This window comes from Oreochromis niloticus, linkage group LG1 (assembly GCF_001858045.2).
Source record: "Oreochromis niloticus isolate F11D_XX linkage group LG1, O_niloticus_UMD_NMBU, whole genome shotgun sequence".
NCBI lineage: Eukaryota > Metazoa > Chordata > Actinopteri > Cichliformes > Cichlidae > Oreochromis > Oreochromis niloticus.
The window spans coordinates 15,073,153-15,094,965 of record NC_031965.2 but is presented as its reverse complement, the minus strand read 5'-3'; the positions used below and the strand labels follow the sequence as shown (position 1 = coordinate 15,094,965).

The 21,813-nt window shown below is 36.4% G+C and overlaps 1 protein-coding gene across 6 annotated transcripts in view; it reads right to left on the bottom strand.

Moving 5' to 3' along the window:
* pcdh9 (protocadherin 9) overlaps window positions 1-21,813 on the bottom strand; it is a 187,978-nt gene that overhangs the window by 116,070 nt on the left and 50,095 nt on the right. For 4 of the 6 annotated variants that reach the window (XM_025905505.1, XM_013271651.3, XM_005466856.4 and 1 more), the window contains exon 3: window positions 16,337-16,438. The exons of the other annotated variants lie outside the window; for them this stretch is intronic. In XM_025905505.1, coding sequence (XP_025761290.1) covers window positions 16,337-16,438 — 102 coding nt within the window. The remainder of the gene's footprint in view (window positions 1-16,336; window positions 16,439-21,813) is intronic. 6 annotated transcript variants of the gene reach the window in all.

The following is a 21,813-nucleotide window of genomic DNA, read 5'->3' as shown; positions in this document are numbered from 1 at the left end:
CAGCAAAAAACCTTAATCAATGGTAAAAAGCATGGATTGTCTCCTGGAGCTCACAGAAGAGTAACAGAATCACATCTATCAGTCATCAGTGACTTTTCCAACGAAACAAAAAGTGAAGAAGTAATCTCTGAAATCCAAAGCTGGTTCTTATTTTATTTGAGAAATCAATGACTTTACTTTAGGGAAAAGAAATCTTGATCATTTTAATTAATTTCACAATTGTGATATTTTAATTGGTTTTGAAAAGGAGACCTTAAAATGAATTCAAACATGGTATCAATTCCAATTGTTTTATCTTAGTATGTTTTTAATCTATTTTGGGGGGGAAAGTTGTGTTAAACACAGTCGTTTAAACATCACTGGTCATTTCAGTCTGACAAATCCCAAATACAAACCTGCAGAAGAATCCCATAACCAGGTAAATTTTAATCAAGTGTTGCTGTTACAAAGACACAAAGACACTCACTCATTGTGTGAATTAGCATGACATCTGATGCTTACCTTTAGACTGACAATGCTAGAGTTGCTTGGACACTAGTGAACATGGAGGTTTTGACTGGCCAGGGATTTGAAGACTTGAAATATTCAACCAAATACTTACTTAAAAAGTGCCTAAAAATATATTGCTAGCGGGACGATCGGTGCTCAATTAATATTTGCTTGTATCATCAAAAATAAGGCAACAGCCACTAGCATCCAGTTATTATTGCATTTACTTTAACTTGCTAGAAGCATTTCCTGCTGGTCGGAGTTCCACATGCATGTGTTTAGATTAAGCAGATAATCTAATCAGAATACAATCTGCAAGGCTTTATCTGTTTTGACGGCTCAAGGTTAGAACTGCCATACTAAGACTGTTCAAGGGTGGTAAGAGGAAAATTACATTTTAAAAGTTCAACCTCCTCCCGGGAGAATGGTACTTGAACCAAACACACTCAAAGAGATTACTTCAAAGACAGTATTCCTTTAGGAAATAACAGCATTAACATATTGGAAACAATAACCCCTCCACTATTTGAGCAAAGGAAAACAATGTGCAACTATACAAAGACCCCATTGTTATGGAAATTATTCAGGGAAATTAAGGTGTTGCCGCTACAGCATAGAAAATCTATCTCCCTCAAGCACGGGGGGATACTCTTCACGTAGGCTTTCAATATATCTGATCCATATACACTGTAATTCTTCCTGACATTGGGGGTGTAAGTGCTTCTTCACGTTGCAATTTATGTTTTGTAATGAAACTTTAAAATTGTGGTGGATTCTCTAACATGCTTCATATTCTTGATGGCATGGCTTAGAGAGGGTTTTTCTTTTCAAAACAAAACAAATTTTGCTTAAAATAGGTCACTGAAGCTGAAAGGGTGCTTATATTATATTCAAGGATTAACAAGTAAAAGGTATTCAGTAAATTTCAATATTAAACTAGGTCATGGCAACTTACACTAGGATTAGGGAAATCCATATGAAATAGAAATGACTATGTTATGAGATTTTCATCTAAACTAAAATAATCATCTTTATCGTAAGCTATTTATGCTTCCAATTTAAGGCATAATCAAAACAAAAGAAAATAAACGGAAGCGAAACAGTTGTTTTACATGCACAGCCTTTTTCAAACCATATCACAAACATACATTTCTCAGCATTTCAGTCAACTTTGCTATCACAAGACATGAAGTCTTATCTGTTTGAAAGATTGTGACTTATGAACAAGAAACCTGAAAGGATTCAATCTCTGAAATTCCCTCACTGGAACAATACTTCCATTGATGATTTTTGTTTTTGTAGTTGTTCATTTGTTTTCTTTTTTTTTTCATTAACCCATTCAAATGAACCATCTGCCAAGTTCTCTGCATATTATCTAAATTGTATTGTTTTAGTTGAGGAAGAAATAAATAGATTAATCATATTGTGAATGCTAACTCTTTCCACCCACACAAGCACACAGCCTCATGGACACAGAATGGGTATGAATCAAAATCCCTGATGTATAATCCTTCAAATAGAAAATCCACTTCAAAGTCTTATTTCATCCATCCAAGACTCATATGCTCATGTCTGCACCACTACAGTCAGGCCCCTCAGGTACTAGTTTTAGGGTCAATGTTCTGATAAAACCAGCTAATGATGCCTTCAAAGACCACTAGGTCTATAGAGGCTGACCACAAGAGATTTAATTTCTTTTATTTCAATATTTATAAATATATATATGCAACCATTAATTTATTAATTTACCCCCCCCACCTCACCTTAACTTAATTCTAGATGAATACATCTAATATTCATCAATGAAATCTGTTCAGATTGTCAGTTGTTTTTGTTTGGCAGGTCTAATTAGCCTCGGCTCAATGAACATCACTGAAATTTGTGGGTGTGTTTGTGAGAGGTTTATTGTGAATTTGTAGATGTAGATGTGAAGTCCCTGACGTGACTGGATGGTTTTCTTTAAAAGCAGGGAAGTATAAACATCTTTTTATAGCAACAAACATACCCTTGCCTAAGTTAAAAACGGTGCCTTTTTTCTAACTCCTGAGTTGCAAATCAACAGCAAAACAAGCTACTTTATATCTGTGCATGCCATAACCTTTTCAATGCAAGGGTGAAGAATCAGTTTTAGTTGTATTTTGTTCAGGGAAATGATTGTAATTTTAATCATAATCTAAATGAATTGATTGAATGAATATTTTAGTCAAGATTTTGCTGTATTTTAGCATCAGTTTTGTGTTGAGTTTTTAATCTATATTTATTCTAAAGCTGAAGAGGTATCATTTTTGTCATTTGCAGTTAGAGCAATAATGTGGTATGCTCGTATATTACAGTGTTAGTAGAAAAAATACTGTTTACTTGACTCCACAAGTACTCCACATTTTTTGCTGTCCCTTCAAATCTGAAAACAAGATGTTTTCTTGCTCTGCTCAGAAAAAAGTAATTCAGAAGCTCTCTAAAATGGAGTGACACGGGTCTCGAAAATGAAAAAAAATGCACTTATTTAACTTTTCTGAGTTGTGATTAGTGAAATTTCGGGAAACTGAAGAATTGCATTTTCTTTCGATTAGACTATTTAAGATTTTTGTATTTTTTGGTACAACTTGCTGTATTCTGCATGAAAGTTGAATGAAAATGCCATTTTCTTCTTTTATGTGAGAATTTAAAGCATGCTTTATTTTGTAGTATTGTGAGATTCAACTACATACTATTCCAAAATTGTGACTATCCGCCTTGTGTGTGTTCAAATATGAAACTTTGCAGGAGTGCTGCCCTTTTTTTCATATTTTAACTAGTCAAACATGGTTTAATGTCCATTCCAAAAGTACAAACCCTGATTAATTTTGATGGTAAAAAAGATCAGTAAAAATTGCCATGCATTATCTTTAACAGTTCTAGAGATAAGCTTGTTTAAACATTTCCACAGAGTTCAATGTGCAAAAGCTAAAAGCCTGAAAGTGGGTCAGTGAACCAGTTTTTTTTTTTTTTTTAAATGCTTGGAAATATATCCATCCATTTGTTTTCTTCCACCTATCCTTATCAGGACAGGGCGAGAGGCACAGTACACGCTGGACAGATTGCCAGTCTGTCACAGGGCCAACACAGAAAGACAGAAAACCATTCACGCTCACATTCACAACTACCTTTTGAAACCACCAGTTAACTTAACCTTACTGACTGCATGGGTAACCCACTCAGGCACAGGGAGAAAATGCAAACTCCACAGAGAAAAGCCCCAGTCAGAACTGAACCCAGGACCTTCTTGCTGTGACGCAAACCGGCTAAAATTTCACAGCAGTCTTTATATATGTTGAAATTTCTTTTTTTTTTTCCTTTTCTGTTTTTTTATTTTAAAAATTGTGTTTTGTAACCCTGTAGTTCAAGACAAAGATCAAAAGATTCTGTTGTGTTTGATTTTTACAGGCAGGTAGTTTCCTACCTAGCTTGCCGAAATTAAAGCCAATCTCCCACTGAGTTTCTGCTGAAAATAGTTTTGCGCTTGATTTGAAATCGTGTGTACTCATAAAAATTGAAAGTAAAAGTGATTATTTCTATAGAAGATTTCAAAGGGCCACATATGTGTTGAACTATTTTATCAGTTCTCATGTACAGACACGACAACACTTGAATGCATTAGTATATTTGCTGATGTTGATAGGAGAAAATATTCATTTAAATATTATCTATTATTATTATTTGTTTATCTGCTGCTGAATTTTAGAAACAACTATTTAATCCACAAGCAAAATATGACTTAGTATTTGATGGAGAAACCTTTGTTGACAAGCTCAGTGGTAAGAGATTTCTTGAGGTTCATCAGCTTTTCTTTTCTTTTCTTTTGTTGCTTTTTTCATTAAAATTAAAAATTCTTTAAATAGCAATTCTGTGAACTGGTGATGAATCACCATCATTTTTGTGAATCACTATCCAGTTGAATAAAATGAACTCTTAACAAATCAGATGATACCCATTATAGCTAATAATTGTTACTGCAGAATTTCTGCTAAATTTCATCATCAGTAAGGTTGTTCGTAACGTACCTTTCACCAGTTACTGTAAAATGACTTATCTTATCTGAAGCTTTGGCTTGTTCCACAATCACAAGCTTTATCAATAACTTATACATCTTGTGCAGCATGGGCTTTAAAACTTACTTCTTAGCACGATTGTTGCTATACATATATATGTATATATATATATATATATATAAAAAAAAAAAAACACCCAGCACGCCCCTGCGGGCGGTTTATCCTTCAAGCTCGGGTCCTCTACCAGAGGCCTGGGAGCTTGAGGGTCCTGCGCAGTATCTTAGCTGTTCCCAGGACTGCGCTCTTCTGGACAGAGATCTCCGATGTTGTTCCCGGGATCTGCTGGAGCCACTCGCCTAGCTTGGGAGTCACCGCACCTAGTGCTCCGATTACCACGGGGACCACCGTCACCTTCACCCTCCACATCCTCTCGAGCTCTTCTCTGAGCCCTTGGTATTTCTCCAGCTTCTCGTGTTCCTTCTTCCTGATATTGCTGTCATTCGGAACCGCTACATCGATCACTACAGCCGTCTTCTTCTGTTTGTCTACCACCACTATGTCCGGTTGGTTAGCCACCACCATTTTGTCCGTCTGCATCTGGAAGTCCCACAGGATCTTAGCTCGGTCATTCTCCATCACCCTTGGGGGCATCTCCCATTTTGACCTCGGGACTTCCAGGTTATACTCGGCACAGATGTTCCTGTACACTATGCCGGCCACTTGGTTATGGCGTTCCATGTATGCCTTGCCTGCTAGCATCTTGCACCCTGCTGTTATGTGCTGGATTGTCTCTGGGGCATCTTTACACAGCCTGCACCTGGGGTCTTGCCTGGTGTGATAGACCCCAGCCTCTATGGATCTTGTACTCAGAGCTTGTTCTTGTGCTGCCATGATTAGTGCCTCTGTGCTGTCTTTCAGTCCAGCTTTGTCCAGCCACTGGTAGGATTTCTGGATATCAGCCACCTCCTCTATCTGCCGGTGGTACATACCGTGCAGGGGCCTGTCCTTCCATGATGGTTCCTCGCCTTCCTCCTCTTTCTTGGGTTTCTGCTGCCTGAGGTATTCACTGAGCACGCTGTCAGTTGGGGCCATCTTCGTGATGTATTCGTGGATGTTTCTTGTCTCATCCTGGACTGTGGTGCTGACACTCACCAGTCCCCGGCCCCCTTCCTTCCGCTTAGCATACAGCCTCAGGGTGCTGGACTTGGGGTGAAACCCTCCATGCATGGTAAGGAGCTTTCTTGTCTTTATGTCAGTGGCTTCTATCTCCTCCTTTGGCCAGCCTATTACCCCAGCAGGGTACCTGATCACGGGCAGGGCGTAGGTGTTGATGGCCCGGATCTTGTTCTTACCGTTCAGCTGACTCCTCAGGACTTGCCTGACCCTCTGCAGGTACTTGGTGGTTGCAGCTTTCCTAGCGCCCTCTTCATGGTTCCCATTCGCTTGCGGGATCCCCAGGTACTTGTAACTGTCCTCTATGTCTGCAATGTTGCCTTCTGGTAGTTCAATTCCCCTCAGTTCTGACTACCTTCCCTCTTTTTGTTACCATCCGACTACACTTCTCCAGTCCGAACGACATTCCAATGTCATTGCTGTATAGCCTGGTATATGTATATATATATATGTACATACACCAGAGGTGGGACCAAGTCATTGTTTTGCAAGTCTCAAGTAAGTCTCAAGTCTTTATCGTCTTTATCGTTAAGTCACAAGTCAAGTCTTGCCTTTTTAAAAAAAATCTGGTTAATTTGATTGGCTGTGCTACAGCTCACGCACACATACTTTCGTAGTGTGGTTTGAATAAATGAATGAATGAATTGAATTAATGGTGCACACTTTCTATATAATATGTATGTTAAATTTTAGATTTGGGGTGAAATATCAAGTCTTTTCAAGTAAACCGGTTCAAGTCCAATTCAAGTCCCAGGTCATTGGTGTAAAAGTCCAAGTCAAGTCACAAGTCTTAGAACATTTTTTCAAGTCAAGTCTAAAGTCATAAAATTAATGACTCGAGTCTGACTCGAGTCCAAGTCATGTGACTCGAGTCCACACCTCTGACATACACACATATATATACATATATATATATATCATGATATATAGAGAGAATGTTTTTGGCCTTACATTAGTTTTAATTTAGATGTTTTTTATAGCACCTGAGAACTTTGATAGCTTAATTACTTTTATGCATAAATAAGGCATTAACTCTATCATACTGTACTGCATCTGCTCCAACACAGTAAAAAAGCATTAAGATGAAAATATCAGACAAACAAAACTACTAAGCACTAGATAAGCACCAAGAAGTGAATGTGCTTTTTCTGCTAACTTATTTTGAAAGTGCAACAATTTATGTTCTAGTGTCTTATAACCTCAAAAATGATCATGGAACAGTTTTATAGGTCAGACATCTGAAACTCCTCCAGCACACCCTGGATATATTCCAACAAGTCAACTGCACTGTGGGTATGTTGTACATACTAAGATTTTTTTTGTTAGTATCTAGATTTGAACTGCATGTGTTCTCAGTACTGGGCAACACATCAAAAGCTGCCATGATATGCTCTGCCTCTGAGGCTGAATTTTAGTGATCTCATCTAACTATATAATGCTGTAGAAATGAATGAACCTTCACATACTGTAACAATCAGTCAGTTATCTTTTGTGTTGCTGTCAGAAGGATTAATGGTAGCAGAACATCTAACTTCTCCCTTTAGATGTAGACAAAAAAAATTATCAGAAAATTAAATTCTTCTTTTTGGCAGAGCCCAATAGCAAACAGTATTCAGTGAATAGTGAATAACAAGCTGCTATGCTGATGTTAGGTGAGTTTAACTGTGTTTCTCTGAACAAATTCAGAGCAATAAATGAATAAAAAATGTTTCTTCGTTGTCAGCGTTATAACAGACTGGGTTTGAGTGAACTAAAAACAAAAGATTAATAAGAATTGCTGTGGTAGAGAGAAGGGATGTTCTTACAATTTCATAGTTGATGTTTTTTGAAGATGATTTCCCATGATAAATTGCATGTATTGTATTTCCCAAGGTGCACAGCATGTGGCTGTTGTTGAGTGACAAGGAGTTTGAAGCTGCTAATGTGACTGACAACAGAAAATCATTTGAGCATTTCAGGGGATGACTGGCCCCTGAGAGGATGTAATGTGGGTGCAGGAGATTAAGCAATCACAGCTGTTGAAACCATCTATCTATCTATCTATCTATCTATCTATCTATCTATCTATCTATCTATCTATCTATCTATCTATCTATCTATCTATCCATCCATCCATCCATCCATCCATCCATCTATCCATCTATCTATCTCTGGCCCTCATAGATAGAAATAAATTTCAATAGCAGAAGCACTTAACAGCATAATTACTGGCTCAGAAACCAGTTCATTAAGAAGACATCTAAGGCAAAAGGCATAACTGTTAAGAGCTCTCTTAAAAGTGCAGTTGAGAAACACCACAGCAATGACAACTGTGTAACTGAACACACGAAAGCAATTAATTACTATGAACTAGGAATAAAACAGTTCAATTCAGTCAAGATAAGATCACTTTTAATACCAACCTCCAAGATAGTATCAGTGTAATATCCAATCCACAGTAACATAGTTTTTTGTTATTGCAAAAAAAAAAACAAAACCAAAACAAAAAAAATAACTGCATTCACAGAGGGACCAGAAAAGTTTAACATGACTTTAATCAGCAAGCAATAAATGCAAAAGGTTGACTGTGGACAAAATACATGAGCAGAATATGAGGGGTGGACCCCTCCCATAGGTTAGTAGGTTAAATATATATAAGTAAATGAACCATGTATGAAGAAGAGAAAAGAGCACTGGTACAGGACTGATGAGTGAGAAAATAGAAAATAGTGTATTCCTATTGACACTGAATGAAACTGCATTTTGCATCGTCATAAATCTTCCTGTAGCATAATTATAAGAATATGCTGTTATGGCCTCCTTATATATTGTCTTTATATTTACTGTAAACAAATGCAGTGCTGCATACAGTATGTTTGTTTTGAACAGCGTTTTTTTTTTTAACTGTGTATTTTGTTATGACAACAACATGATGTCCTCTCTGCAGTTAGATAATTAAAAAAACAATGAGTAAAGGTGGAAAATGAGGTTGAACACACATATTTCCCATGAGAGTGTCCTCTGATTTTACATTTCTTGTTTCCACAGCTCCAATTAACAGCTTTGGTACCAATTAGTAAAATCAAGCCTTTGCTGATGAAAAACCCATGGGGTTATATGTGTCAAGAACTAGTGCTAGAGTTAAAAAAAAAAGAAGAAGTCAGCGTAGATCTGAGTCTAGACTAATTGGGACAATGGGGTAAATGACTTTGTTCTATATATTCTATATGTTGTTAGTCCCTTTAGTCGTTATTTTACTAATCATATATGTAATAGTGAGTAGCAACAAAGCTGAATCACTTTTACTATTGACATATCTGAATTGAGAAAAAAATACTGTATAGAACCCACTTCCTTCTCTAGTGCCCCCATATTCGTCTCATCCTAAGCATCCTCTTGGGATAACATAGTATCTAGGTGTGGCTATGGCAGGAGTATCAATCTGAACTGCTCATGCAACCTGTAGACCTTGCCCAAAGCCAACATGTTTGTTAGTATGCCAGGGATAACAAATGACTTAACATGCTTCCCTCTTTAATAACCTTGTACACCTACAAGACAACAATAACAGAGAAACCTCCCTGAGTGCTCCTTAATTCAATTAAAAAGCATGGACGATGAGCGTGCCATGCAAAAGAAGACCTCGGAGCAGTGATAAACTTCACAGCTCTACATTTCCTTGAAAGATGTTAGATGGGGACTTTTTAAAGTGGATTTTCAGTAGCAGTGAATATTGAGGTCAAATTTTCTTACTATATTGTCATAATAATAACATTTTCATATATTGTTCTTGTGCATGATTGTTTGACTGCACGATGTGTAGCACAATGTTCTTGATTCAATTACTTAATAAAAATAGGGGTAAAATTATATTGCATACAAGAATAATACATGAAAAAATAACAGAAAACCCTGTGTCTGTCTACAACCTTAAGAAGCACACAACACAAGATTGTGGCACTACTTTGTATAAGGTGCAGCTGCTGTGCTGCTGTTTTTGTAAGTGTACAACATTCACAATTACTGACTTCCACGAACATTATTTTAGTGATGCTCACCCCAAATTTCAAGTTAAAACATTTTTACCCACTAACTGCAGTCTGAAACAAAGCAACAAAATTGTATGGCTTTTAATGGCAAAAAATATGAATGTGGTTATTCTGCATCCTCCATGTTTATGTGTCTGTGTTATGTCTGAGGCTATAGTTATGTAGCATGGCGTCCACTGGTATGTCTATATGCCATGTGTACAGTACAGTACAGTACATACTGTATATGCATGGCGTACATAAATATCTATGGCATCTGGGGCCACTGCTACCTCTGTCCACCTGCAACACAAAATTTGACCTAGACATTTTTGCATCTTCTCTAGTCCCCATTATTGGTCCTGTTTTTTGTTAAGTGGTTGCTAATTGGTTCATGATTCATATTGAAATAGCACAAAAATTAAAGAATCTAAGCGACTATTCTATACCTTAAGACAAACTATGAAAACCTGCACTTGACGTTTTGCAGATACAGGGAGAAAACAGAGCCATTATGCATATTTTGAATTTCTTGACCTATCAGCACACATGCACTTCCTCATCGGTTTTATTCTCTCCATGTCGAATACAGAGAAGTGTATCTTTATCCATGAACCTGGCTCTCTCACTAATGTTCCTCCTTGTCAGAGACAAAGGGGTTTTAAGACTGGATGATTTGGCAGGCTCTACCACTTGCAGGCAATATTTCAACCCATCCATCTAGCTAGGATAATAGAGTGTCCTTGCCTTTCAGCGCCTTGAGGAGTGACCAGTTATCACTAGCCACCAGCTCTGTTGTTAATAAAACAGGGGATTGGAGGATTGAGTTGAGAAAGAGGATAAAAAAGAAAGAAGGATGGAGAGAAGGGTAAAAGAGAAAAGGGTGCATGTTATTTTGACAGGCGCCTCGCAAAGGTGAAGCTGATCACGATCAGCAGTCAGTTACCAAGCTGGCAGGAGTTCTCTTTTAACATCTTAGCTTTGGTTTCTGTGAAGATAAATTTAGCCCCATCACATCTCTCTTCAGACTGTGGAGAGGGGAGGAGAAGAGAGGAGAGAGTAGATGAGAAGAATTGGAGTGGAGAGGTGGGGCACACAGTGTTAGGCTGATCTAGCTAATGGCCAAACTGACCTTCACATAAAGTCAAATAGTAAGAAGAGTAAGTAGCGTGTCATACTAAGCCACTGCAGTTTAATCAAGGCTATTTCCATTATGCCAGACTTTCCTACTGCCTTATGATTTTAAACAAGTAGTTAAAATTTCATTGATTGCTCAGTATGTGTTGTGCAACTTCAACATTAATATTAGAAAGGATAAAAATGATATAGGATAGGACAAAAGAATGGCAAACAACAGATAAAGCATATATGTGTTTTGGAATACATCTGAACAATTTGTATTTTTTTGTAATTCCTAAATGTAAACAAATTCATTCTTCCTAAGGCAAGAATTTGTGGCATAACTCCAATGATTTTATCTACCTTGTACCGTACCATAACACAAAATTATTAGAGTTTTTCCCATTATGAATTGACATCAGTGCTCAAGAAGTGGAAAGGCTGACTAAAGCATAATAATGTACTGCACATAGGCAATATCATTTGAAATTTTAGGATAGCACAGAGCTGGTTTCATATAAAGTAAAATTACCCCAGGCATATCCTCCACTATCTGGTCTTTATCACATCTTTTCACTTTGCAGTCTGTGGAGCATTTCTCTGCTATACCTGATTGAGACATAGTCTCAGGCAAACACTCACAATGACAACTGCACCTCTCTCAGGATTACTGTTGAATCTCACCTTAAAGTTTATATTTATTTATTTATTTTTCTGTCAACATGGTTTGTAAAAATATAGAACAGTTTTTTTGTGGTATTTTTTTTTATTGTGCTGCAAAGCTTAGATTATAGTAAGAGCTTAAAGAGCACTATTGAGTAGTTAAGTAAGTTAACTAGTCTTTTTATATTAGACTTTAAAAAAAACTTGATTAATTCATTATTTCTCTAAGTAGCAGGAGTTACTGTGAAAAATGAAAACTACCTAGAAAAAAGAAAATACATGTAAATAGGACCCAAGTAAAAATGTGAAAAGCCCAAACGTATTTTAAAAATGTGTCCATAAAGTGCCCATAAAAAGATTGCCACACTACAAAAACTAGGAGCAAATAGTTACATGTCATGAGAAGCTGTTTAATAAGATAAGGATTTTTTATGTTATTAAACAGGTGTCAAACCCGTGCATTAGGTCACACATTTTAATTCAAAACTGACTAGTTTTTAGTGATATTGTTTGACTTTGGACAGAATACTTGCCGAAGACAAAACAACTAAAAACATATGAGATCTCACAATCTGAAAACTGACTAAAGGAGTTAATCATCAGCAGAAAGATTAATTCATTATTTACTGCTGTGTAGTTGTATTTTACAATGCCCTTTGCAATTGTATAGCTGGCCAAACACTCTTCCTCATCTCTGCTTAAAGCAGTTCATCATGGTCTAAATACTGTCATCATTAATAGATGTATACATCTATAGCATTTTCCTAATGTGATTTTCCAGCTTGATCAATAAGTACATTTCACACAATAAAGCACATTTCACAGAATAAAACGGTTGTCCTATATACAGGTATACCTTATAACTCTATCTGACATTGGTTCATTTCAGCTTCCAAAGAAACACCTACAAAGATTGTCCCTGACGGTTTGCCTAATGTCACCTTAGAAGAGGAAGCATGCATAACCGCAATGTTGTATAAATCCTGAAAGTCGCTGATATGTCACAATTTTTCAAAAATCAATGATTACTTCAAGCATGTAAAAACACACACATGCTGTTTTATCTGCTATATGGAGTAAGAGTAAACTGCCTAAATTAATGAGTACAAAAATTAGTCTGAAGGTCTACTTTCCTTTCTACTCTTATCAATATTTTTAGTCAAGACACTTTCAGATTGATTAAATCAAAATGCAAGTAATACATCAATAATCTTAGCTTAGCAGCTGGACTTGCATTCCCAACAACATACGCCATAGTTTTAACGATACATTCTCTCCATTGTTAGATCAAGTTTCATCCTCTAATCCAGGTATACTATAAGTGGCCACACAGTCTCTTCCAGACAGATGTATAAAATAAAGCACCTAGCTTTGCAGCATCTTTACAAAGACTTGTGAACAAATCACAGCACCACGCTCAACTCTATTTAATATTACATGATCAGTTGATCATGTAATGTGGTGTTTTTGCAAAGTTGAACTGTTCAGGAACTACAGCAGCTCCGTCACAAGTTATAGAGAGGGGTTAATGGGTTAATGGGTTACGGAGGTACACTTTCGCTGACACTTTGATGATTCAGCAACTGCGGAGACCCAAACCTCCTTTGGAATTAACATCAGTACAAAAACTGTGTGCCGGGAGCTCCATGGCACAGGCTTCCTCTCTCAGCTGTAATATGTAGGTGGTTTGTCTGTTACCTCAGACTGGTTTCATCAAATTCTTACACCTACTGTTCAGTCCTGTACTTTCAGAGACTTAATTATAGATGTTAAACTTAATTTCCAGTATGCCACTACAATAATTAAAGACAATCTTATCAGAAACAAGATAAGAGTAATCTGATGTCATAAAAAAAAAACAAAGTCCCCTGAAACATCAGTTACCTACTACATAGGGCATCTGTCTTGCAATTTACAACGGAAAAATAACTGATTTTTAAATGCATTCTAGTAATTTTATCCTTTATCTAGTAGTTTTTATCCTTACAGGGACATGTGGCCTGCATCCTGATTGTTTTAGATTCCCCCTACCCCAATACTTTCCAATGGATATAATCACATGGCAGTAAATACATTGATCTTTATGATTTTAAGGACCACAGAGTGACAAAACTCCCAATAAATCATTGTGACAAAAGCAGGATACTTTTCCAATTTGCTAATGAATTCATTCAGCTGTTAAAATGACTCTGGAGGATGTATGTGTGTTGTGACTAGTTTTTTTTTTTTTTTTTTTTTTTTTTTTTTAATTTGTTCATTTCAGGCACAACAATAAAGTTGAACATAAAGTGCACAAAAAACAAAAACAAACAACAAAATGTACCTGAAAAGGAGTGGGATGAAGAAAACTTATTAAATCCCACCCCTATATTCACTTATCAACAGAAACAATAAACTTCCCGCAGCTACGCCCAAGCAAAACAAATAGAACCTTCATAACTGAATACAGAATATATTAATTATAAATTGCGTAGTTTACATGATAACTGCAATACTCCATTTCTATAGACATGATTTCTGAATACAATTAAACGATTAATGAATGTACATGTGTGGCCAAGGACTCTTAAACAATAAACAATCAGCCCAAGCACTTACCAACCAGAGAAGGGAATATTTTCAGCCAGCTGTGCCATTTCACGTTAGTGCTTGCCACATTCCCAACCCCTTTCTCCCCATGCAACAACTCCCCGATGCACTCCAAATGACAGAGGAAAGGAAATTATCGAACACCAATACAATAAAGCTGTCTGGTAACTTAATAGGGCTGCTGAGTAGGGGCACTGTGGCCTTCTTGCTTTGAGGCGATAATGAGAGTCATCATTCCCTCTTGGGCTGGAAGAAAGGGGCCTCCTCAGTGGTGATAGTGTGTGTTTGCACATGCATTTGTGTATATGCGCATGCAAGTAGTCTTTGAGATTTTTTTTTAGTCCGGTGAGGCCCAATAAGCAAACAGCATAGTGCTACAACAAAGAAAGATAGATCTCCCACTGAATACAGCTTGGGAGAGATGTCTGAGAAATACTGTTCATTAAATCAGGCTAAAGTCCAAATATTGACTTTATAAACTTTAGGGAGACACAGAACATGGACTGCCTCATTTATCATATTACTGGTCCCTCAGCCATTTATATGTTTGGGGAATATGTCTCAGGATGATAAAAGAAACCTGTCTCTAACGAAAAAGAAAAGTACCACTTGTTATTGAAATGCAACATGAATTCTTGTCTAACAAGAGATCCGCAATGATGAATCCTTTTGTTTGAAAAGGTGCTGTGTTGCTACTGGATCCGTACTCATTAGAATCATTTTTCAAACTTTGAAAAGTAGAGTTGCTGTTTAACTTGTAGGTTTAATGTATTGGTTCAAATATATTTATATATATATATTAACATATATACAGCATTCATAGTTCATTAATACACAATATGATGATGAATGGAACTTTATTCAGGAATTTTGATCACCTACTTTCTCTCTGAGGCCAGTAATGCTGTAAGTTAAACATAGCGCAGTTATAAATGAAGGGATGAGAAGTGAAAGAAAATCTTATGCTCAAAGACATGTAAGTATCAAAAAAGGCATGAAGTGGCAAACATTGCGGACCATTCGCTTAATTTAATTTCAGCTCCTATGGTGTGTACAGTCTGCTCTTTCTCTCACACTACATCAACTGTCCACGTAGGAATGATTTTTAAAACTGGCTTTTACAATGACCCGAGGGTTCAAGCTCCATGATAATAAAATATTCCAACTGTTGTCTGTGCTGACTCTGGCTACTAGAAGTACAATCAGTGCAACATGATGGTGTACCATAGGACTTGATTCCCACCCAGGGGAGTTCAGGTAAGAGAGACCTCATTGTGTTTATACCAACACCTTGTTATCTTTTCCCATTTGCTGATGGTGAACCCCAAGGGTGAGCAACTTGCAATAAATATTTAATGCTGAGAAAAGGAGTACAACTACTGTGAACAATATTGCTGTTAAATAAATAATTAAAGAAATTAAATGTAATATATCTACTTTCGAATTTAAAAGGCAAAACATATTAGTCCACAATGCCCTTACAGCACATGAGACAATTAATCGATGCCTCCCATTAAGTAACTTCAAGAAAAACATCAAATCATTCACAGTAGTTTTACACAAAGGTGGTATATGCTGTATAAATGGTCAGAAAATTAACCTCTAACTACCGCTGTGTGTAATATACACTGATGAGTAAGTAATTTACAGGCAGCAAATTATTCCTGCGTTAAAACAGGACACAAATAAATAAACTTAGCACTGCAGATTGCAATGGAGGCAGAATATGGTTGGAGTCCAAGTTTACAAAACCCCCTGTTCCATGTTGATATAGTGTGGTTGATAACAGTAAGAAAAACTGACATCATTAAGATTCACAACTGTGCAAGCAAAGCAACACAAGCCAACCTCCTCCAACCCCCAGATGACTATCAAGCACTGTGTTTTCCAAGCATGGAGGTAATGAGACAAATACTTATTACTCAAGTAAAAATGGCATGAATATTAGCATCACATTAGGCCCCATATTTAATGATGTTGTAAGTACAATATGTCACTGTTACTCGGAGGCAAAACATATTTAAACATTATATAGAGAAAAAGGAGGAAATATGAAGAAACTGCAATCTATTTCACTGCAGTGTCTCACAGAGAAACATGCCTGAACAAGGATGGAAACATGAATGAGAAAATCGTCATCATAACAGGCTTTCATATGCCACTGATGGTAAAATGGGACACAAAATGATTAGAGTTTTAAAAAATAACGAACTATATGAAGTGAATCTACAGTGAGCGATTAGTAGAAATGGGACCATCAGTACTCACTAAAGGGGTGCAAGGGGTCCAATATTCAGGGTTCAGCTCAGCTCGAGGACGAAGGTCCAGATATTCAGGGTTCAGTTCAGTTCGGGCACGAGTTAATGTTCCCTTCATGGAAGATTGAAAAAAAAAGGTTAGAACTGCTCACTGTGTAATTTTAGATTGGTTGTTATTTATACAAGTAGTTGAGTCCACGAAACCCAATATAAACAGTAAAAAACACAATATATTTTTACTAATCACTGTTTAAACTGAATTTACTGTTCAAATTAACTCTATACCACCTTTATTTGACTGAACAAACTAGCCTTGCTGTTTTCTGTCTCCACCAGCCAGTCATGTTCAGGTTACATCCATGTCTGTCAAGAGCCATACATGTAATAAAGATGGAAATTAGGAAAATATGTTCTTCCTAATTGTTGTTTCTAAGTGTTTAACCAAAAAAATCTATTTCTGATTGAAAGCATAGCTGTAGTCACAGCAGCAGATATGATCTGTATGCTTCTGCAATGAAGTTACAAATTCTAGAATATGCATGCTTCAACCTGGCATCAGTTTCGAGGTGAGCACCAAATCTGAATGTCATTAATTTAGTTCATTTAAGTGCACTTCAGTTCAGATCACTTGACTAAATTATCTTCTGGAGCAACCTGGGTTATGATTCTGAAGAACTGTCAGAAAAGTCTAGTTTCAAAACATTATACTTTCACAGTGAAGTTTACCTTTGATATTTGTGTTGAATGCCGTCATAGCTATAGCATTAGTAAAATACAGAGTTGCAAAAACAAGAATTTGAAAGTGTGAGAGTAACATTCAGCATCTAAACGTGAATCAGTTGATTTTGAGTGAAGAATGGGACAGTCAAATGGACAACACAAAGAAACAGTCACCATCATGGAGGTACAGAAATGTTATTATCTATAGTAGAGCAATTTTTTAAGGAAGTAAATTCTATATATACAACACATTTTAACATAAGTTTCTATAAAATGAAGAGCAAATGAGGTTAGAATCCTGTTTTTCCTTGGGCCTTCTGCCCTAAATGACAGGCTAGTGGAATGGTCTGAATCTGCTGGGCCCCATGAGCTCTATGATGTATACTGTAATTATCTGCTGATTCTCAAAATGGCTGTGTGTAATGAGGCTATGCCGCATGAAGTTCCAGGCATAAATCACTGTCTTTAACTGACTTCCAGATGACCAACAACACAGAGCAGAAGCAGAGAGAAAGGAGGAAATGGGTTATCTTGGTAGCAGAACCACAGCATCCAACTTGTGCTTCTTATCAGCAAAGGCCACATTGTTAGCCAAGCTTGCTCACTTAAGACAGTTGTCTGTCTCTGTTAACTCACATGCACTTATTCAGAGGTATCTGTTTATAGCTTGTCTACCAATGTATTAACTTCTCACAGCTTTATTTAGCTATGCAACACAGGTGGAGACTTTTTAGGAGCTATGCTCATCTATGCTGAATGGAAACATGCCAGTGAGCCCATCAGGCTGCATGCTGTTCTTGGCATAAAACTGCCTTGACTCACACAAATAATCATAATCAAATGTCATAAACAAGTAAACTGCTACCGCACACACATAAACTGGAAACATATTCTGAATATTAACGAAAGAGGGGCTTTTTATAGTCATACAGCTACTTACAGAATGTAACACAGAGTTGGGTAGAAACCACGTCATCTTCTCTTAAGGGTTATATCCACATACGTATATGTATATTTTCCCACATTTTTTATATATGTTTTTATCATGAATGCTTATTGTGTTAATTTTATCTTACTCTTACTTCACTTTTAGTTTAACATTTTTTTTTCCTTTCATAGATAAATACTCTTATATAGTAATATGTATAGGCAGTCAAGGGGGGTAACTGCCCCCGTGCTGTAGAGCCTTGCCCTCCCCCCAGCTGCCACCAAATTTTATGTCTTTAAATACCTGTAAGAACTAATTGCTTGTTTGTCCAAAAGCCTGTTATAGCCTTTGTTTTCTTAGAAGAGAAAATGATACAATACATCATATTCAAGTGTTTTTGTGGCTATTTTGTTGACTCGATTTACACATATAGGGGATTTTCACATACTTTATTGAATAGGTATGTTCCACCCTGCCTAGACCTCTTGCCCCTTCTTTGTCCCCCTATGTGAGATTTTCTAGATCCACCACTGGAAATGTGAAATATTTTTATTATAGCATTCTCTACGAGAAACATGCTCTTTGACTATGTTAGCAATATCTTTTTTTTTTGCAAAGGAAGAATGTGTACAACCTCAAATTGCTTTAGTGAACCCCCATATTTAATCACCATCCTACAAAAATATATAAAATCACCTTTAATATTAGGGAGAAATTAGGGAGTATCAACCAAAAAAATCATACCTATATCTTGCTCTGTAGCCTGTAGTAACAAAAAATTCATCAACAATCATTTCAATAGTAAGCAAAAATGGCAGACCATCTTGGTGAACCATTTGTGAAACGACTGGCCATATTAAGTCAATTTGGAAAGTTTCACAAGAAGTAAAATAATTACAAATACTATTAAATATATTAATATATTTAATAATATATTAAATATAATTGAATATACTTTAGATATATATTTAAAACAGTTATACAGATTTCTAATCTGTCATGTTATTGTTACTTTGGGGCCATAGTCTATATACCAACTCCATATATAGTTTACCAGTTTGGACAGCAACCTAGTCCACATTGCTTAGATGTGTCATCTTTATGAAAAGAGAAAGATGCATAATTTTTCAAAATGTGCTATCAATTTACACAACAGGTTTACTCCTTGGTGAAGTATTTTACCAGAAACACTGTACCCTCGAGTAAGCAAATAATTAGTACTTAGTGAGTGGCTAACATTAATTTTAGTTCATTTAAAACTTTTAACAGTATAAATCTATTAAAAGTTTAAATAAACTGGAACTGTGCAGACTTGTGTTGGTGTTGCTTTTACTAGACTGTTAAAAACAAACTTTTCCTCACAAATGTTCCCCAACAAATTCTTCCAATTATTTGAGAAAGATATGGAAATGGGTGAATAGGGTACAGCAATACTTAGAACCCCGATTTCATTATGCATCTTCGTAATATATTCCGCTTGTCTGTCACTCTAATTAATGGCTGTCCTTCTCCATAAACCGCCCAGAATGTGAGATTATTTATTAGTACCTAGCCATTTATCACCGGTGTGATAAGTGACAGAGAGAGGGGAAGTGAGAGTTGGCAACATTGTAATTGATCATTTTTCACTCGATATAGTCAGAGTGATTGTGGTAAACTCTTGGTTGCAGTGTGTGATTCTGTCAACACTGACAACAAAAATAAGGTGCATGAATAAAGCAGGTTATTTAGATTGATTAAGTGCTGGCAGTAACATTAGGTTTCGATAGAGTTCCCAATATCTGAACAGAAAATAGTAAAAGATCAGATCTATTAGTAACGACTCTGCTCTTGCATTTATATTTTATTCTTTATACTTCTAATGCTACAGCTTAGTGGTGTGCAAATTTATTAGAACTGACCATTAGCGTTAATAACTGGACTTCTAACTCTCATTGTCAAATCATTATATCTATTAAAACAAATAAAACACAATGTTATCTCAAAAGATAAACTGGTAAATGGCAAATAGCGATGATGATGTTGATCTTTGAAGGGGAATTTTATTTGGCTTACAATTTAATGAATGGGTTTTGAGGCTAAAGAGACCAAGGTTAACATGACTGAGTGAAAATCTCACATTGGCAGTATTTCAGCAATTTACAGTGTTGTCAAAAAAACTGAAACACTAAATTAAACCAGTGTCACATCACAGAGTAATCACAGCAGCCTGTTGTAGTTGCTTTTTGGAAATTTATGACTAGAGGCATGGTGCAAAAATGGCGCAAAACCACTATACACAGAAACAGCAGTTGAAAAATGCATTATTTGTTGCCATGTCTCAGGCTGTTCATCTGCCATGACCAGTAAAGACCCTTATTAGACAAAAAGACCCCTTTTTATGAGAGATGGTAGCACTCATCACAAGTGAATATATTGTATATACTTCCCTCACTTGTTTTCCTGAGGGAATTTAAAACAGGGTTTCTCTGTACTTTCCCCAGAAACCATTGCTACATTCAACAAAGTATCACTTCTGATCCTTGATGGACAGGAGTACTTTCACACCACATCAAGACTCATTACCTAGTATCTTTGGATATAAACGTTAAAGATTTCCTGTATACCAATGATTAATAGCAATAAAGCAAAAAATATATGTTGCTTTTTCTTCTAGACTGACTGGCACAAAAGCAACGAAATATATTGTGTCCTCTCATGAAAAATGTCCACAAATGAATACTGGTAAAAACAGTATTCATTTGTTCTATATGTTGATTCTTATATCGTACAAAGAATTTGGTCTTCCACATCTTTTTTTCCTGTCTTTGGGAACTGGGAGGGAACGTATTTTAATAAAAAGGTGAATTACAAGCACTAGCATGTCCGTTTATGGGTGTGTCATACAAACAAAGATACCTGCTGATTAATGACATGGAATTTCAGAACAACTAACCACTGAGTTGGCCACACTGTTTGTTTGATACTGCAATAAAAAATCTTCAAAACCAACCAATATCACAAACATGGTTTAGGGGTCCAGTTCAGAGACTCTTTTCACGTGATGCACAGCAGATAGCCTGCAGGTCCAAGTACTTGTGGCCTTAAATGTCAAGTTGTTAGCATCCCTATGTAGCCTTAATAAAATTTAAATGGGTCATTATTTAAAACATTCACCTCTCATACAGTTGTTATGAAGGGTGAATCTTGATATGAAGACTGAAATAATTTTTCATGTACCAGTATCTAAACATGTCTGCTCTCTTATCAAGGGAATCTATAGGGATTGACGCGCTTATGGCGTTAGTCTCAAGGAACTTTAGTTTTTGGCACTCTGACACTGGTAACATATTAGTTTGGAAGCAGTGCACTTACACTTTGAGATCTAGGTTTTGTTCTTTTGGAGGTAGGATCTATATATTTTTAAGGTATCTGCAAAATAAAACCATGATTTTATAGAAGCTCTTAAGTTGAAAATGTCAAGATGTAAGATAAAAAGGTCTATTGTTTTTTCTGGAACAGCTAATTGAAAACACACAGACAAACTGGTGGGGGTTAATCAATAACAAGGTAGTGTTTTTACATTGGTAAACCCAGTGAAAATGTTCTTTAATGACCAACATGTACAGGTAAGAATAACAACATATTGCTAAAAGTCTCTCTGGACTTGTAAAGCTATTCTTTTGAACTTTCCTCTATACCGTGGGCTGAGAAGATGAGTTTCATTAGGGGGATAAAACACACCTTAATTAACTTTACCATTAGTCTATTCCTGCCAAGCTTTTCCAGTCACAGCAGACCTTTAATTCTGTTTAATTACCTTGGAGATTCCACTGTATGCACTCTTCCTTGACATTACG